Genomic DNA, 20,334 nt, shown 5'->3' with positions numbered 1-20,334 from the left:
AGAAGCACGCTATCAGCGCCGTTTGTGTCATACTATTTTTATTTCACATCTATCTCAATGACTGCATTTAGCAGAGAAAGTAACTTTGCAACTGTTGTAAAATTTTTTAATACGAATGGTTTATACATTTAGCTTTATGAAGAATTAAAAACAAGAACCAATCGTATTAAAGAATTTTACAACAGTTGCAAAGCTTTTTCTGCTGAATGCAGCCAATAATGGCTGAACCGCAAAGAGAAACTTGAGAACAACCATTCCCGGTCTTTCTCGACGTTTGGAAGCTCCCGTACACTGGCGACACCAACGTCAATTTTATAGAATGATGAGAACTACGTATTACATTATCGACACTGCTGATAAAGTCGTGGTGTCAAAAAATTGACGTTGTGCGAGTCTTATCATCTTAATTGAAAATTAATATTGATATTGATTATTATACATAATCATTTAATTTTAAAAAATTTTAATATTATTAGAAAATCATTTAAAGTTTTAAAGGTTTAAATTTTTGAGGATCTTTTTTTGATTAGATAATCATTTAAAGATTTAAAGATCTAAGTTTTTGAGAGGATCCTTTTTTGAACATGGCTTGACCTTTTCATTTTTATGATATGATTTTTTTAGGAAATATAGATATACTCGCGCGTACACGGAGAAAATTTTATATTTAAAATTACTATAATGTGTTAGAAACTGCGAATCATATATCGTGTAATTATAAGTTTAAATGCTGTAACTATTTTTTTTTAAACAATGTAAAGTAATATTTATACTTTTTCATAGTAAAAATTTTTGATTACAAGTCACACCTTGTTGAATAAAAGTTAGTATTGTAAAGATATAGAATATATAAATAACCTAGCAAATATTGTTTGCGTACCATAGTAAAAATTGTCTTTTTCCATGGTTTAAGCACTGGATTTAATAAAAATTACTTCATTTATGTGATAAAATTAGTATTACCATAGTAAAAGTTATGTCGCGGAATATTGTTGTGAGAGTCCATACGAAAATAGAAGACATAGTAAAATGTAATTTAAAATTGTATTAAAACTTAATATAAAATTTTCTCCTTTTATATATCAACATTATACGGCTTTTGTTATAGAAGAAAGTATATTCTCTGTAAACTATGTACTTTAAAAAAGATTATCAAGAAGCATCTAATTTTAATTACATCTTTTAAATACAGCTAGACATATATAAATGTGAAAAAATTGGGATAGGAAGACAGAATCAGTAAGAATATTTTTGAAGAAATAAAAATATGAAGACGATGGTTTATGTTTTCTGAGGAATAATAAGAAATATTATTTTTAAAATAAAGATATTACAATTTATATACGATTTTATTTTTAATTTGATATAACGGTTTCTTGTTTAACGTGTACCTATAGTTAACACTCTCTTTTACTTTTTTAAAAAAGGTAAGTTTTTAAAAAAAGTAATGTATTTTATGTTAATATTATTTGAATTGCTAACGCAATTTTATGACATTACAAAAATACATATCACTTAGATTTTATCACATGTAAATTAATAAAAACAGTATTGCTTGGATTTTATTTTTCAATTTAGTAAAGCTTTGTTTTAGAAATACATATCTATGTTTAGCGCCTTCTTTACCTTTTTTTGAACAGGTAAGTTTTTACTGATACTTGTAATTTAATTTGTCAAAGAGCTCGTTCATTGCCAATATTAAATAACTGATCTACAAACGTTTTTGTGATTTAATATGTATTATATAAAAAAGCTTTGAATTTGATAGATAATTATTAATTATATAAATTATATGATTATAATCATCAGAAAGTCAAAGCGACCGAAGAATAGAATTAGATATTTTTTTGGAGAAAGTAAGAAAATGAAAATACATACAAAGAGAGTGATCAGAATGGCAACAATATTTTATTGTGCAATTTGGCACATAAACATAGTGACGTATGGTTGTCGAGTCTCATAGAATAGAAAAAAAGATGGCCAGAGCGCCGTGTTGCGCTCCATGTTGCCGAGCAAGTATACTTGCGAAAAGAGGAAACATGAGCGTGGTTTGTGAGTCATGATCGAGTCTCTCTCTCTCTCTCTCTCTCTCTCCCCCTCTTTTCTTCTTTTTCTTCTTTCTATCTCTCTATCTCTCTTTTTTTCAAAGATGATAACCCTTATAATCGTAGGCATCTAAGGGTAGGGAGTTCACCAAACCGAGCGGCTCGTCGTCGTGCAAAGAGGCTTGGTGATTTGCTGCTACAGTCGCAGCTGCAGTATGAGCTGCATGCGCGGCCGCGGCCGCGGCATTGCTTTGTGCAGCTTGAGCAGCGTTGGCGGCTTTTTGCGCTGCTGCCTGCGTCGTCTCGAAATCCAAACGTGCTGCCGCGAGTTGTTCGGCAATCGTTTCAGCACGTGCCTTAGCCTGGCCCACCATCGTCGTTTGCGCCGCCAATTCGGCTGCAGCCTCAGCTGCAGCTTGTTGAGCATGTTCGGCAGTCGCCTGAGCCGCGTTCAACGCCGTGGTGATCACCTGCACTTGATGCATCGCCTGTTGCGCTGAATTTTTTGCTGCCGCGGCTGCCCGTTGAGCTTGTTGCAATTGTTGCTTTTCACCGTCCACTGCAACGTACGCATCCCTTGACTGTTGTTCCAGACCCATCACAATAATTTGTTTGCCGGCTAAAGCTGCGGCCGCTGTTGCCGCGGATTGTGCCGCCGCTTGAGCCAAAGTGTTCTTCGCTACATACGCTGCCTGTCCAGCAGCCGATGGTTGTTGATTCAATTGTGTCTTAGCCTGATCAGCAGCTCCTGCAATTAAGACACATAATATATAAGTAATTAAAATTTAAAAACTTCCTTTTCTTATACTTGTTTCTAGTCCCTCTTTTTTTTATATATTTATTATAGTTTTTATCATAACGAGATAAAACGAAGAGTAATTGGTCAATTGACACAAAAGCCATATCTAACCTTTAGCTATACTGGCCAAAGGACCACCCACGCTGTAACCAGGTCGCACAAGATGACTCGAACGATGACCACTCGCAGCAACTGCTATGACGGGCGCAGCTTCGACATAATGAGAATTTGATTCAATCAAGCCTAACTCTGGTCCGGTTGCACCTGTGTACTCAAATTCATAACCGTCGACTATTTCATGATCAAGAATCTGCTTTTTAGTTTTGCCGCAGTACACAAGAGTCAGGTAAGCCAAAAATACCAATAGAATCTTCATGTTGAAACGTTAAATTTTTATCGTGATTAATATCTGTAAACAAACAAAAAATTAAATCTTTCTTTTTTTCAATCTTTTTCAGAAATCTTTTTTTTAAACTGATTAATTTAAACAAAATAATGAACCTTAATCAAAATATTTTCATCTCTTGCGAAACCCTTAAAACTAAATTACACTTCTAATAATACTAATTTAATAAACTAATTTAATAATTAACATTAAGTTAGTAAACCAAAACTTTTTTAAGACTATTTTCAGAACTAAAAAAAAAACATACGTTTTTACTTGCCATTCCAGGAACAAAAATAGGCACTTTTATAACCTTTTTAAACAAATTTTTTATTAGTATTTAATTTTGAGAGAACTTTATATATTTTTTTTTATTTAATAAGAGATAAAATTATTTCTTTAAAAGAGATTTTTTTCTCTCTCTCTCTCTTGAGAAAATATAATTATATCAAAATCTTTAGAAATCACAAAAGCGCGGCGGCGCTTTCAGATACTGTTTATGTTAGTCTGGTTTCGTAATTGGTTTTTCTTCGTAATACTTGCTTTTTAAAAATAAAAATTTCTTCTGAGTTTTGTCAACGACGTGCATGATTGCACGATAAGCTTGATTGATTGCTTCGAATCGATTTAGACATGAAAAAAAAGAGGACCATTCGTGACAATGATACGGTATTCTCTTATTCAGTGTTATATAACAATTGAACGTGCCGCAAAATGCTGAATAGATCGAGTGATCGGAGAAAGCGATGCGTAAAAACCGCAAAAGCGATCGCTATGCCAACAATTCACTTCGTAAATGTGCCTTTTTAGAAATACTTTTAAAATATTTGTAGTATACAAGTGTATTAAATTAATTTAAATTATAACTTTTACTTGGTGATAGTCCTTTTAACAATCTAAGACTTTAGAATTTAAAGTTTAGATTTATCCACGGCTATGTAATTATATAATAGTTATCAATCGACAATGTAAGAAAGTTAATTTTTTTATTTTAATTTCTTTTTATGTCAAAAAGCAAATATTGGTTGAAATCTGTTGATTAGTCTAAGTTAGATATAGAAATCGCATTTGCGATTTGTTGTATAATAGTTGAACGAGCAACAACTTTGAACAGGACTCGAATTCGTATATTGTACTGTGACACACGCGCCCGTGACGCATATACCACCTTTCCAAGTGTCGCAACTATGCATCACAATCGCTTAAAATTGTACACCCGGTTTCGTCTCGCTCTGAAAAGCGCTCGTGTACGTCACTTGTACCACTTATCTCATACAAGATCCAAGTCTATCAATGCAAATATAATAACCACAGGGCACATAGTTATAATTGAAGCTGTTTATAACCATGATAAGAATTTAAATATTTATTGTAATTATATAAAGTTTAAAAACACAAACACACACGTATATAGATTATGTATATAGACAGTGAATTTTATAACATCAAATTAATATATTAAATTCTTATGTTTATCACAATATAAATTTAAAGATATTACAATATCTGAAATATGATATTTATGGGTATATACAAATAAATTATATTTTTATATAAAGTTTGATTAATCAAACTTTGAGATGATAGATCATCTCTCTCTCTCTCTCTCTCTCTCTAGAAATTATAAACATATACGTGTTTGCGTGTATCTATGTCAATGCTGACATTTTTTATCCTTCCGTCCTTGTAGTAAAGTATATATTTCTATGTTACGGGGATATTTTGATGACGACACATTTTGCATAAATTAAAAATCGATGCATTTTGATAACATAGATCTAGCACGTAAAATTAAAACGTAAAGTTAAAAAAAAAGAACCTTGTAACTCTTTTTTATGAATTATTTCCCTGTTTCTTTTTTCCTCTTATTCAGAAAACACACACATGCGAGCACATATAAAAGTTGTGTGGTTAGTAAGAAAGAGAGAGAGAGAGGAGAAGAAATAATTATTAACAATGTTCTACATTTATCTACTTGGTTTAAATTTGATATTAAGTGACAAAATATATATCTAAATATATAATATAGAAATATGTGTAAGATGTCTGAATATATAGTGTCATATGTATATATAAAGTAATATATATATGAAATTTGTAAAAATTTATGTTTCACTCATAATCTGTCGAATAAAACACAATTTTGCCTATATATGCAAAATAAATGAAACAAAAATGTACCAATAATGTCACGAAAATATATTCATCAAAATTTAAAGAGACGTGTTCAAATCCTGTATACACTTTTCAAATCAAATTAGAAACAGATTATGATTTATGGTGTAGCGGCATGGTAGATATAAGAAAAAACAATTTTCACGTAGATATTATAGATAAATATATTTATGTGTAAACGCACCGAATGTACCATATACGTTAATTATAAATATTGCATCAAAATTATAATTATTCGCATTAGACATAGATATTTATTATTTTAGTAAGTTTCATAAAATTTATTAATTATAAAATATAAGTAATTTAAAATAAACTTTTATATTATAAAAACTAAACATTATTTATTATATATATCAAAAAAATTTAAAACTGCATATTTTATCGAATAATACTGTGTTTAAAAATTCAAATAAAAAATTTAAATTAAAAAACAAGAAGTTTATTTACTACATTTTATTAACAATTGTACATTTAAGTTTTTAATTGTCTATTTACGTTGAATATTTTAATTTTAGAAAAAAAACATTTTCTATTTTTAAAAATTATTTTTGCATCAATATTTGTTTTGATTTTTATATTATTTTTAAAGTAATCACAGGGACAGGAGAGAGATTTCTTGAAATTAGTAGTAAGGAATTTCTATACTTACTTCAGTCGTGTTAGTCAAGCGCTTAGAGAATAGGAGCTGTCCTTGCCTAAAGAAAGAGTCGAGAACTGATACCAGTTACTCCTTCATCGGAGCTCTTATAGTCCTGTCTGATCTAGCCAATCTATAGCCACGGAAGGGATTGCAGACGTTCAAAATAGCTCCCTGCTATAATATTCTGTTCCGCCTATTATTTTTCATTTTCCGTTTATCTTTCCTCTCCCTCCCCCCTCTCTCTCTCTTTCTCTCTCTCTCTCTGTATGTAGTTTTTCTTCGATGATATATCCGTGAGATAAATTTTAAATTTCTAATTAATTCATTTTTTCCAATTATCATAGCAAATATTACATTATATGTTTAAATTATTATAATTACGATTTAAAAAACCAAGAGAGTTTGATATTATTAATAATTTTATTAAGTAAACATAAATAGAAATGAGCAATTTTATTAAGATTTATTTTACCAAAAATAGAGTAAAATATTATGCATTAACAAAAAAAATTAATTGATTATTTTTTTATTTTATTTGTCTACCCTCTTACGGTACATAATACACGCAATTCTACTATATCAAGAAAAATGCATTGTGTGAGTTTTTTTCGAAAAACTTTTGAAATTTGGATCTTTTTTCTTATAATTTTGTATAAAAATTAATCTAATGTATATAAATAATCTAATGTACACATTGAACAGATTATATATTGCATGATTATAAATCGGTTCTATCTGTGCAATTTGTCGTCTCTCTAGAATTAAGGAAGTGTCGATTACATAAAAGTGTAATGTAAAAAGAGTACAATTCAGGCGAATTTTCACTTAGTTGTTGCACTTCTAAAAATATCGGTCAAGTACGTGATCGTATTTTACAGAAAATACATATGATTTTCGAGACACTTTATAATTGTACTGAATTATTTTTTAACATATTTTGTCTGTACATATGTGTATGCGCGCGTATGGTATGTACATACACATACAATGTGTATATATACATACAAAAAGGATTTTTTTATTTTTAAAGGCACATTCTCTCGAATTTCATGCTCAAGCATCAGTTTATTCTTATCTTAAATATTAAACAAAGATAATTGATATTTAGATGCGCTGCAAGCGGAACATGCCTTAAAAAATCGCAGAATAATACGTAACTTCACGTAACTATATATCATCAAATTATAAAAAAAAGCACTAAAACCATTCATCCGTTTCTGTCATAAAATCAAAACACGGTGCGAATTTATATGATTTATTATGATTTTTTAATGGGTGCGACGTGCATTCATTTATCATAATGAATACTTTCCATGTTCTTTACATCAGTAAGTGCAGATGATATGATTAATTATTGATAATTTTGTATTAAAAGGTAATTGACATTTTTCTATTCTAACCAAAATGTGTTCTTTAGTCATACTGATATTTGGAATATCCGATTGTGGACGGATTCATAAAATCCCAGTTAATACAGTGAGTTTTAATATATTTTGCTAGCAGATTTTAAGAAGTTAAATTTTCAAGTTATCAGTAGTATTACTGTTGCTTATAATATTTGACATTAGGGTAATGTGTACAATTGATAATTAATCTTAAAACTTTGGTTTCCTATTTAAAAAGCAACACGTATCTGTAACCATTAAAGTTAAATTCATTTATGAAAATTTTATTCTTGAATTTTTTTAATTGTAATAAAAATGCGTAGATATTCGTATTAATTTCTGTCAATTTTACATTCGTGTTTGCATGTGTTTCACGTTGAGTGAAATGCATATGTAATGGCTTGTTTTATAATTAATTTATTAATGTGTATTGATTCTTGAATTATTAATAAAGAAACTTTATCAAATTTAAAAGGATTTTTTTTGTTTAATTTTTAATACCTAATATAATTATAATAACAATATCAGAACAATTAATATGCAACACTTGAATAGAAGAATCACAATAAAAATGCATTTATGCTTAAAGCAGTGACAGAAGACATGTTGATTAAGTAATAGTATTGTTTTCTTAAACAATTACAGAATCAAAGAAATATGCGTCATACTGAAGGTGCTAATTGTCACGGTGTTTTGTCAAATACTTTACAGAAGAAAGCTGTTGAAAAAACAAGCAACATTGCACAGAAAGCAGCGCAGGAAGCAAAAGCTGCGTCCGAAGCACAGAATATCGCTGGTCAGCAAGCAGCTCGTCAGGTACACAATTATGACATTCAAAAACATGTTTTGTTTAAACATTGAACAACATTTCGAGGTGACTTTGAAATATTTCATTTTGCTCGTTTAATATTTTTTTATGTATGAGATAACTAACAAATTAAGAGAAAAGCACTTCTAATTTTTTTCTTTATTTCTGTCAGATCTACACCAGTATAAATATTATCTGATAAAACCTTGCGCGTAAAATTGTTGTAGAATTAGCGGCACGCGAGCAATCTGTACTGTTAATTATATTCGTGCAAGTGTGTTAAGATCGGTATTTTGTTAAGGAAATACGCCACGTGTATACGTAATAGGTAAAGGCTCAACTGGCAGAGAAGGCGGTTCAAGCTGCGAAAGCCGCCGAGGCGGCCTTATCGGGCAAGGAAGCGATGGTCGAGCAGCTGCGAGAGGAAGTGAAGGAAGCAAGATCGGTGGTTCAAGAAGAAACATCTTCCTTGCAACAAGCGCAGGTTAACGTCAATGTCGCAGTGCAAGCGGCGCGGCAATCACAAGATCAGGTATATGATAGGTAAAAATCAAGATTATATACAGAGGTATATAAATCACAATACAAATTATAAATGCAAATAATAATAGATAACATTAGTATGAACAATGACATTTATATAAAATATTGATTCTGCGTAACTTGATGCTAACAATTTTTTGAAAATGCAGCTGAAGACATTAGTGAACGCAGTGCATACAGCCAAATCGAATGCGGCAAATGCGCAGGCAGTTGCAAACGGGGCACAGAGATCGTTGCATGAAAAAGAAGAGTTGCTGGAAGCGGCCAAGAGGCGAGTGAACGAGCTATCAAATCAATTGCAAAGCGCCCGGCAAGATCTTGTAAACACGAATCGCGCAGCAGCCAAAGCCAATGCTGCTGCGAACGAGGCGAAGGCGAACGCCGCTAGGAACAAACGAAAATTAGCACATCTCAGAAAAATGCGTGCGACACGTTTGAGAGCAGAAGCATCTTCTTGAGATACATGCATCACATATCCAGACTTAAGCAAAATTTACATAATTACATGATTTTTTAATAATAGCTAAAGTATTTATTTTCTAACGAATTAGAAAGTTAAAAGACTGGCAGCTCAAATAACATAAATTATATTTAAACATTTTTTTAGCAAAGTATACAGCAGTTAAACAACTATAATGTATAGAATTATATTCTATTAGCTGCTAGTTTTCTATAGTTTGCTAGAAAATTAGTACACTAATTGTTAACAAAAAGATATCATGTTAACTTTATATTAGTTGCTAGCGAGATTTCAAGTAAAAATTGTGTAATGTAGTCGTTAACTGAATAAAGAACAAAAAATTCTTTGTGTCTTTTGAAAATAAAATAATAATAATTATATGTCAACAAATATATATATGATATTACGAATATAATATAATATAATATAATATAATATAAGATTTGATTACTTTGATTAATCCTTTGTTTTTTATTTAATTTTCTTGATAAATATATTTTGAAAAGGTATACAATGTATTTTATAATATGTAAATTTTAGCAATTCCATGTAAGCGTAATAAGTTTATTTACGATTTATATGACGTAACAAAATTAAATATGACAATTTTAATTATTTCCAGATTTTACATATAATTTTAAAAAATCTCTTACGAGGAAGATCAAATATATTTAGATAAAAAAATATGATAACTCATCTTGCGAATTTATAAATAATTCAAATTTCAGGAAACGTATGTTTACTTATGATAATGTTAGGAATATCGAAAACAAAGATAATAAAATCATTAATATTGCAATAGAAAGCTAAGTCTATCTGAATCACATTGAAAAACATCTCAATGAAAAGTAACCTGTCAAATAATGCTAATATATGTATAATCATCTAATAGGAAAATGTTTATACGCTATAATTTTTTGTACACAATTATGTAATATTGTATCTATACGCGCTGACATTTACATTGAAATCATAACATAGTTCATGAACTGAAGCTAGTGTGTTACGCTTCGATTATCACTTGCCTTTCTAGAGCGCCACAAATATGTAATCCCGTCCGCACCTTTGGAGTGATACAAACGCAATAGAATTACGTATACCTATTATCTAATTTGAAAACAAAATATACAGGAAAGAAAATGTATTTGAATCAATGTCCGTACTTTAATCGATAATAACTAATATTATCTTAAATTATAAATTTTCTCACGTGTGGCAAAAAGACTTTCTCTTCGAATCCTTGGCTTGTAAATCCTTGATTTATATTTAGCCCTTTCATAACGCTCCATCGATGGCTTGTTGATTCTGTATTTTTATTATCCAAGAAGATTATACGTAGATAATTACATACGATGCAGTAAACTTTTTAAGATCATGTCAAGAATGAAAGCGAAAAATTTTTTAAACATTTTCATTATATGATATCTTGTGGAATTTAATTGCAAATTGTTATTAATTATTACGACAAATTTGATACTGCTAATATTCCATTAAATTACCATTAAAAATTTTTTATTATATAGTACATGTCGAGTTTTACATATACTTTTTTACAACATCATATATGCCATATTATACATATATACTACAATATGTTGTAAGACATAATATATTATAATATTTATGTAAAAAGAAGGAGTCTAAAAATGTGTGTGATCAATTTTAGATCGGACACCTTTAAACCTATGCATTTATCATTTTAAAAATATATTTATTATAAAAAGAAACTTATTTATTCAGGAAAATTTGGAAACCTTCCAAAAATAATAAACTAGTTATTTGAACGTTTTACAAAAATTCATTTTCTTATCTTAAAGAATGATAATAGATTTTAAAATTAATAGTATATTTACATTTAACATGTTGGATCATTAAGCATTCTCTAATTATTCTGCATACAGAAGTTTTAAAATACAAGAAAAATGAATAATTTACTAGATTTTATACCTTATTTTAGCACACATACTGATACGAAATATTAAATTTATTTTGTAAAATAAAATTATTTTGTTAATTATTAATGTGTGTATTTAAATCCGTACCTCAATACTTTTATATAGAAATTAGAGAAATTATTTTATATGTAAAAAAATTATATATTCTATTAAAAAAAATAAAGATAACTTTTATGCAAACTTGAAAAAATTTTTTTGAAAATTAATTCCATCATTATTTGTCTCCAACTTTTGTTTGAAACATTTATTTTGCCTACTAGGTTCAATTTTTTATATATTTTAATATTTCGTTGTAGATAACGCATCCTGTATATTTGTGGATTTTTTTGGTAGTGTATTCTTTACAGTGTTTAATGCACTAACCAGAATTAAGCATGTATTATATGTGAGATATTTTATCTTGTTATTATACAATATAATACATTATTTAGGTTTATACATATTATTACATTCTCCATGTGGCACCATCTCTATATTATGTGTATAATTAATTCTTAAGGTCAATCTCTACATTATCCACGCTAGTTAGTCTAAAATTCGTGATCAGACAGCTAATCAACTGTATTGAGTAATATTTTTTTTACAAATACAAATAAAATTTGAAAATCGCATTTTTTTCTTATATTTAGGGCGACTGTTACCAACGCCGATTAACTTAATCGACGATTAAGTTAATCGGCGTTGGTAACAGTCGCCCTTAAGTCTTTTTTGTTTTTTTAGGAGAATATATTGCAACTAGAACTATTTACTTCTATAAATTACATTAACTCTAGGTCTGTTTGCTTGAAATCCCCAAAAATTTTTAATAAGATAGATATATACTTGAGCATAGAGAAAAGGAGAATGCAAAGATGTTGAGTGAAAAAAGTGCAAGCAACACCAGGCTTAATTTATGTCTATATTATGGTTTACACTCATCAAGTCTGAATGTTGATTGTGTATCTCAAAATGAAATGAAAAAATTATAAAAAAGAAAATTTTAACTAGAATACTTATTTCATTATATTAGTTGTAGAATACTTATAATTTCATTAATCAATACCTAATGAATTTACTCACTTTTGTAATTTTCACCTCATTTCAAAATACACAATTGATCCCCTGGGGAGCATTCAGATTGCTTTCAAAGTACTCCCCAGGGGGATGCGTTCCAAAACTCAACTCTGTCAATTCAAATATTATGTTATCCTTGTTGTTCACTGAATGAACAAAGATAAAAAATACTCGGAATTGACAGTCGAGTTTCGAAACGTATCCAAAAGGTATGATATTATGATATTCTTTTTCTTGTTTAACAAGGATAATACTCAGTAAATTAAAATCAGTTGCATTGGAATAAGAAACAGTGTATATCGCTGATGTCATGTCGAGAATAAAAGATACTTCAGTGTATATACATTTCTTGAACTAGTGCAATCTGTAGTGAAGTTAAATTATCTTTTACTGTCCATCTACTCTTCTTTTTCTTTTTTAAATATAAAAAAATCTTCCAAAATATTTTATTCGTTTAAAAAGCGATAAAGATATGGATTATTATTCTCATACACATTTATAAGCTTTAATTTCCTATATTATAAAAAAATTGACTTTCATATATATATAATTTGACTGTTAGGTTTTTTAATACGTTTAGCTGAATGTATTACAATATTGATAATGAATTGGTAAAACTTTCTTCTTTGCCTGATGTAATTTAGCTCTCATAATAGCGTGACCGATTTTATTGATACTATCTTGATACTCTGATCTCCAGGATGGCAGTGACATTTGTCTTCTCTCGACAATTTCACATTTCTTTTCGCGTTTCAATCCGTTTTTCTGTTTACGATCGCGTTTCCAAACGTTCGCATTTCCATTATATATTGAGGAAGAAAGTTGACAATACGCCGGGCAATCAGTTTTTATGATTATTTTTGTTGGCATACATTGTAGGCGTTGATCATTGAGGGCTGCCAACGCCATGTCTTCTTGTGTCATACGTGCAGCTGCTAAGAAAATTAAAATTTCTTCAAGCAACATCATTAATAATACAAAAACAAATGATGAACACGTATAATACGTCACACTTACGGTTTATTCCGCAATATTTTTATCATACTCACCGGGATCACTGTAATCTTTTTGATACGTCGTTTTCATAAGATCAATATCCATCCGCGTAATCGGTACTTTTGGAAATGATTTCTCTAACGCCTCGTACAAACCAGGATATCCTTCTTTAAGCTTCAAAAATTAAATTTAGAATTTAATCCATTGTATGTATCACATTAATTTTAATTTATTATATTATTGACATTTAAATTAAGCTTCTTCGTATATCAATATTATACTAATTTTTCAAAACAAATTTGTCATAATATATATACAAGTAGAAATTATATAGAGAGTAACATAAAAAAGGCTCATAAATCGTTATTCTTGATCAAAAGTTGAATCGAAATGTCTTGAGCAATTTTTTTTCTACAATGCTCAATGAAGCAGCAATTATCAAATATAACTAATGCAATCGAAGCTGTCCTTTAAACAGGCGCATGTCACTGTATGCTCACATATACTATCAAGCGCGCGGCTCACTGACATGCGCCTGTCTAAAGAACGGCGCCGATTGAAGAAATATAGATTTATATTTTAATTAATAGCTATATATATTGTTCCATGCATAGATAGAAATAGATTTATATTTTAAATGAATACATTTTTTTAAGTATGTAAATGAATTTGTTTCAATATGTATCATAAATTATTTTGCTTAAATAAAAACGATATTATTTTAAAACTATATCTAGATAAAACAAATTATAATTTCATCTTTTATCTAGATAAATTTAAAATAAAATCATCTTTATCTTACTTACTTGAAATATATTTATGTATAATTTATTTTATCTCTACTTAGATAATTTTAAATTATCTAAACAGAACGCTGCTTATGTATAAAATTGTAAAGATACAATCTTGTATCTTTACAATCTACAATTAATTCTACAGTATTATTTGTGTAAAGCTAATTCAATCGGCAAATGTTGGGATAATCCGGACTATATATATAAATTAAAGCCAAGAACGTGAATGATATATGAACTACGTACATTCGTAAAATAAATCTTTTACTCTAGTATCATAAAAAATTAATTATGTTAAACAAGTTAGTTAAGGTTCAAATATTTTTGTTCTCACGCAAATACTCGTTAGCTGATCTAATCGCGTTACATCTGCCTTGGGAACCCGTGCAATTTTAGTGTGAATCTTTGGCTCCAGGAGTCGTCCCATAGGACCCATTCGACTCCACTCAGAATATTTCTCAAGATCTCCATTCCATAATTCTTTTCGTTCTCGTCGTGAATCAGAACAAATGCAATCTTTAACGATAATTGGTTTAATTGGAGGTTGAATACGACATATGGACGACACGTAGGGCCAGGTATAGTCTCTTTGATAAGTCGAAGTGTACTGATTTATTTTATTCATGATTTAATTTTTGGATGGAAATTCCTGAACTATGAAAGTTCCTAAATGATGAAAGCTTTACGAAGATGTTTTGAAGATTTTAAGCCATTGTTATCATGTACTTCTGCTGATCTTTCTAATACTATCAACGTTCACAAACATGATATTAATTATTATCTATATTAATTATACAATATTAATTAAATATTGATATATATATGCATATATAAACAATTTTTAATCTCCATTTACCTGCCAATTTGAATTTAAAATGTTAACAACATTTTAAAGCGATAATTTATTGTAATATTATAATTTTCATCATGTGTTTCTATATTTGTATGCATAATTTGTGTTTTACGATTACATGTTTTTACTTTAAATTTTCATATACTTTTAAATAAAATTTTTGATGATTTAACCTCGATATAGATTGACATATATATAATCGATTTGCCGATAAAACGTTCTTCAAATTTTTTCGTTTCTAATTTATGGAAATATACAATCTTCAGGGCACGTAATGTGGAATTATTCTGAGTAAATTTTGATCAAAATTATTTTAAGTTATATTTATTTTTTCTAGAAAATGCAATAAAAATCTAAAGAATAATTAAATAATTATAAATATTAATAAAGGGGCAATGAGCCAAAGCAAATAATTCCCATCACAATCAATTCCAAATAATTCCATAATATGTGCCTTATATTATACCCACAGATTTCTATAAGTAGATTGTTGACTTCTCCTCCGGGTTTGAAAACAGCGCTGGACATCACCATATTTATGTTCACTCACTTTCACATATATAAATCACACAAATAATTACTGCTCGGCACTGATTCGCACTTTTTGAATTTTTCTTAATCGTCGTATTGCGCTACGTATTTTCCTTCTTTGTGCCGCAAATAGTAGTTCAATAACATTAAATTTAAGTATTTATTAGATCCGCATTTTCCAAATATTGTATCTTTCTTTATTGTGCTGTGTTGTGCTACGTTTGAGCTGATTTGTGCCAAGTTTGCAAAAACACTGTAATAATTATATGTGATTGTGTGTGTGTGTATGTGTGTGTGTGTGTGTGTGTGTGTGTGTGTGTGTATGAAATATGTATATAAGTTAGTATAAATTTGATAATATTTTTATAATATTGCATGCTTTTCTTGCAAAAACAATGTTAAAATAACTTAAAATAATGAATTTTAATTTGCAGACTTTGAATAGCTGTATATTAAAAGCTGTTTTTATTTTCACAAATCGAAATTCATTTACATTTTTGAACAATATAAAAAAAAAACTACCGTACATTACAATTTTATCCAATTTGATTATAATTTAATTCTCATTAAAGTATGGAGTCGTTTTTATGGAGTTTTTCTAAGATATCTATTAAATCTATACCTCCTTTGTGTACAGAATTATTATTATACAAATTTTATGAGTTTTTGTAACTTGTTTAGTTCTTTAGTAAATCAAACAAAATTTCTTTCCAAACTAAATTCTTAATTAGCTTATTCGACAATGAAAATTGTGCGTAAAATTCCCCGTTGATACCAACTGAAATCTTATCCAAGATTGCAAATAAATAAAAATATAAGAGCGTAAATTGATAAATCAGTGATTTTTTTAAATCGATATTTCTGAAATTTTAAATTTGAATCGCATTTCTATCATGTACATAGCCGTGCCATAAAGATGTTTCAATGTGTTTCGGAAAGCGTTTATCGATATTTCGAATTAACTATGGTAATAACATGGCAGAATGAAATTATAAGAACGCCATATACCCTCGGAAATGTGGAAGGCTAGCAGTGTGGTCTGATTTAGTCGAAATAAATCATCTTGCCTTCTCTCGTCAACTGGCACGTTTTCGCCGCGAAGGAAGGAAAGCTCGGAAACGGACTGTACCGATGGTCGCTCTAAAGATATCGCTGCGTCCACGCTACCAAGAATAGAACAGTGATGTCGTCATTTTGAACATCGACTAAACAAGACGCGATGAAGTCGTGCCATGCATGCTATACTAACGTTTTCCAACAGGCTAACTAATCGAATTTGGCTTTATATGCGCGATAGATCGGCTCTTCAATAAATTACATATCATCAACCAATATGTTTACCTTTTCTCTCTTCTCTACAGACCTCAAGTTTTCTTGCGATTTTCTCCTATTCTCCCTGATATACAATGTAAAATCATATAGAATTTATAAAACCATATACTGGATATGATCAAGTGCGAAGATGGATATCTATAATAAATAATGCCCCGATATATTAACTGTAAAATAAATAAATATTTTATAAATTATTATACTATTTTGTTCGTGAAAAATGTACAATGGATGAATGTAAAAGTTCATATCTAATTTAAAAAATTTTTCTTAGGTAAGTTAAAAACACAATATTTTACTCAAATTGACAATTATTATATTATACTATTCGATCGAGCAAAGTTTTTTAGTTTTAAGAATCTGTTTTTTTCTTTAATTGAAACAATTTTTGACAGAGTTAAGAGCAATAAAAATCATGTTCCTTTATTTGATCCGTAATAACTTAGTAACAAAAAATCTTAGAAATACCTTTAAAATAATTTTATAAAAAGAATTTAAGTTTTTACATTAGAAAGTAAAAATTTGTGGCAAAATTTTTTTAATAACTTTTTAAATAATATTTAATAAATCCATAAAGCGAGAAGAAAATTTCCCATTATGTGTGCCCAGCTTGTAGTTTTCTATATATAAAAATGACCAAATTCACAGAAACTAAAAAAAACATATAAGTAACCTTTCGAAACTGAAGATTTTAAGCTTTAAAATTTTTCTTAAATTTAGATTTTGTTCGTTTTTAACTAAGTTATAACTGTTCGAACTTTAAATAATAAATCGACCACAAATGTTTGCACTCATCTAATACAAAACCATTATTTTATTTATATCACTAGAATACCTCAAACATGTTGATTCCGAAATGGCCGCAGCCCGTTCATTGTGCGAATCTAGCTTTTACGTCAGATGTCAAGGATGATCGATAAAACGAACAAGAAAAAATTTCTAATATTATATTACTTAACTTATAGTTTAGATGTTAGATGTGTAAAGAGATGGAGACTCATGTTCTCAATGATCGCTTTTAACTCTCGACAGATGTGTTTCTCCAAAAATTGAATCATTTTTTATCCTTATTCTATTTAATAGAATTTATTAGGTAATCAGACTTAATTACTTCGCCTATAAATACATGTAGTTCATAAAATAGCAATAAAAAGCCGCAGTTTATAAATTCGAATTTATACACGTAGCTTTTTTACGATGTGAAAGGAATATACAAATAATCTTTGAAAATTACGTCAATCTATCAGGTCTCAAATGATCTAGTCACTTCCAAGAATTAATAAAACTTGGATGCGGAGAGAAGTATTTCGCTCCGAGTTCTGTTGGTAGACATAATCGCAGACATGGCCGCAGACGCACCCATATAATACATGCTATTAAAATGAGAAAGAAACGGTCAACTCAGTGAAAGATTGAAAGAATAAACAAAGCGAGACCAAGTGAAACAATGGAAAAAGTATGCGAAAAACCGTGATGCTGAGACCAAGAAATTTATGTTGTATTTTATCACATCCATCTTTTTTCCGCTTTGCGGCTTTGGTTCGAAATAAGGAGAGTCACAGAAAATTCACACACGTGTCTCTGTGCCATTAAAAATCACCAACACATACGTTTGTGCCGTAAATTTTGTCCGGGAGCAAATTATTATTCGCGCGATTTAATGCGAGAATAGGCTCCGTCCTATAAAGCTGTTACGGAGATTTATATATTTGCGTTTTCCATCTCATTTCTTTCTTCTTCTCGATTAGCCTCTTAATATTTTTAAGACAAGACAAAGAAACAAAAGGCAAAGAGAATCTTTTTAACAATAAAACAAGGGTGCATGCGAAATGTGTGTCACAAAAGAATTGATAAACACAGTTTAATCTAACATAAAAGGTATCAGGTATTTTCTATATTATCTGGAGGTTCAAATTAACTCCAACTTTTGAAAACAAATGATTTTTTTGTAAATTTTTCGTAGTTGATAAATTCTTATAACTACAGGAATTTAATCGTTCCATAACTGTTATCGTTTCTTCTAGTTTAGAATTTTAATCTAACTTGGAATTGATATATATATTCTATAAAATCTTTTAATATTCAATATGTTAATATTGCTAATAGAATTTCAAAAATTTTAATTCGATTTTACACTTAAAGTTCTTGATATTTTTGACATTTTTCGTTTAAATTACATTTACTTTAATATTTTGCTTATATATTACATTTTTCAATATATTTTTTACTTACTGTAAAATCAAAATTTTATTTAAACAAAGTCCAATTTAAATTTACTATATAACTTAAATGAAATTATGTGTATACAAAAGTATTGTTTAGCACACACCATTGTATCTGTATCACGTATATAACACGCTTTGGCATTTTCAATTCGGTGATAGTGACGTTTGTACATATGGTAATTTGATGTCAAACGACGCGGAATAAGCTTACGCAGATATATTCTATAAAATTTATAGAATAATGTACTCGTGTTAGCGCATTCTCGACGGTACAGTATCCAATTAAACGTTTGATATAAAGATAGCAAACTCGTCGTGTGTTTTGACTTTTGTGGTGATATGTTTGTTCTCGCTGACGCTACGAAACGACGCGGCAAAAAGAATTCGTTGTGAGGCGAAAGTGAAGAGAAGAATCTTGGGTGATCCGTAGAATTGCGAGAATTTTGTATAAGGATCGAAGTAAAATTATCATTTAATGATATATGTCGGCATGCTGCGATCAAGAGGGACTCTTTGTTGTGCATAAAATGTCAACCGAAAAGTCTCATTTGCAATATCTACAGTATATCGCGTTGATAAAGAAACTCTGAACATCTACTTCTTCATTGTCGCAATAATGCTGTTGCTTTATTTGCAATTTTTATACAAAATAACTAAATATCGATATATCAATGTCTTTTTGTTTTTTATAAAATTACATTTTTATATATGATGATAACAAAAAAGAAATTATCTCTATAATATATTAGTAAATAAGTCATATTTTTTACATAAACTATATAAAAAGAATTCAGGAAGATAGAGAATTTCCGAGCATATGGAAGTCTTGAATTGCTATTATAAAAGTGTTTGTATCATACTTAAACTGTCTTTATTTAATACAAAATATCAATTCGACACTGTCACGCTTAATCTCTTTATTAAATTAGTAAATTTATATACAAGTTCAGAGAGAGAGAGAGAGAGAGAGAGATTGTTATATAATATTTAATTTTTTTGTAATAATATGTAGAATAAGGTAATTATATTTTTATAAAAACTTATAATAACACCGCCTAATCTACACGTATAGAACATTATTGTTATTATTATTATATTTATAAATTAAAGCAATTATTTTTATAGAAGCTAATAAATTACTTCCAACTGAAACGCGTTTTAAAAATTTATTTTTTATTTTATTAAAACTCTAAACTACCTTATACATACATTAAAAAAACGTTTAAAAAAGAGGAGTAAAGTATTATGATTCTTCTCGTTAAAAGCAAGACATCTTTTCGGAAAATGTAAGGCATCGTGTTCAAATTTGAAAGTTCTATTTTTTACAAAATTTTTATTATAATATATATATA

At 29.0% G+C, this 20,334-nt stretch overlaps 3 protein-coding genes across 5 annotated transcripts; 1 reads left to right on the top strand and 2 right to left on the bottom strand.

The window, feature by feature from the left end:
* Positions 1-1,739: 1,739 nt before the first annotated feature.
* On the bottom strand, positions 1,740-16,502 carry LOC108775557 (late embryogenesis abundant protein, group 3-like). 3 transcript variants are annotated; one of them, XM_018541965.1, is made up of 3 exons: positions 16,434-16,502; positions 2,956-3,253; positions 1,740-2,793 (listed from the first exon to the last, which is right to left on the bottom strand). In XM_018541965.1, the coding sequence occupies exons 2-3, from the start codon at positions 3,218-3,220 to the stop codon at positions 2,144-2,146; spliced, it is 915 nt and encodes a 304-aa protein (XP_018397467.1). In that variant the 5' UTR covers positions 3,221-3,253; positions 16,434-16,502; the 3' UTR covers positions 1,740-2,143. The 3 variants fall into 3 exon arrangements, with proteins under 3 accessions (XP_018397467.1, XP_018397466.1, XP_018397465.1); XM_018541964.1 differs by lacking the exon at positions 16,434-16,502 and adding an exon at positions 15,365-15,380; XM_018541963.1 differs by lacking the exon at positions 16,434-16,502 and adding an exon at positions 6,057-6,237.
* On the top strand, positions 7,348-9,397 carry LOC108775559 (chromosome partition protein Smc). The gene is made up of 5 exons (XM_018541967.1): positions 7,348-7,375; positions 7,465-7,523; positions 8,078-8,248; positions 8,569-8,772; positions 8,933-9,397. The coding sequence occupies exons 1-5, from the start codon at positions 7,348-7,350 to the stop codon at positions 9,239-9,241; spliced, it is 771 nt and encodes a 256-aa protein (XP_018397469.1). The 3' UTR covers positions 9,242-9,397.
* LOC108775558 (uncharacterized) lies at positions 12,802-14,928 on the bottom strand. Its single transcript, XM_018541966.1, has 4 exons — positions 14,898-14,928; positions 14,376-14,787; positions 13,301-13,421; positions 12,802-13,186 (listed from the first exon to the last, which is right to left on the bottom strand). The coding sequence occupies exons 2-4, from the start codon at positions 14,664-14,666 to the stop codon at positions 12,828-12,830; spliced, it is 771 nt and encodes a 256-aa protein (XP_018397468.1). The 5' UTR covers positions 14,667-14,787; positions 14,898-14,928; the 3' UTR covers positions 12,802-12,827.
* Positions 16,503-20,334: the final 3,832 nt, after the last annotated feature.

The sequence above is a fragment of the Cyphomyrmex costatus genome, unplaced genomic scaffold, assembly GCF_001594065.2.
Source record: "Cyphomyrmex costatus isolate MS0001 unplaced genomic scaffold, Ccosl1.0 scaffold300, whole genome shotgun sequence".
Taxonomy (NCBI): Eukaryota; Metazoa; Arthropoda; class Insecta; order Hymenoptera; family Formicidae; genus Cyphomyrmex; species Cyphomyrmex costatus.
The sequence above is the reverse complement of the archived record's forward strand: the minus strand, read 5'-3'. Positions and strand labels throughout refer to the sequence as shown.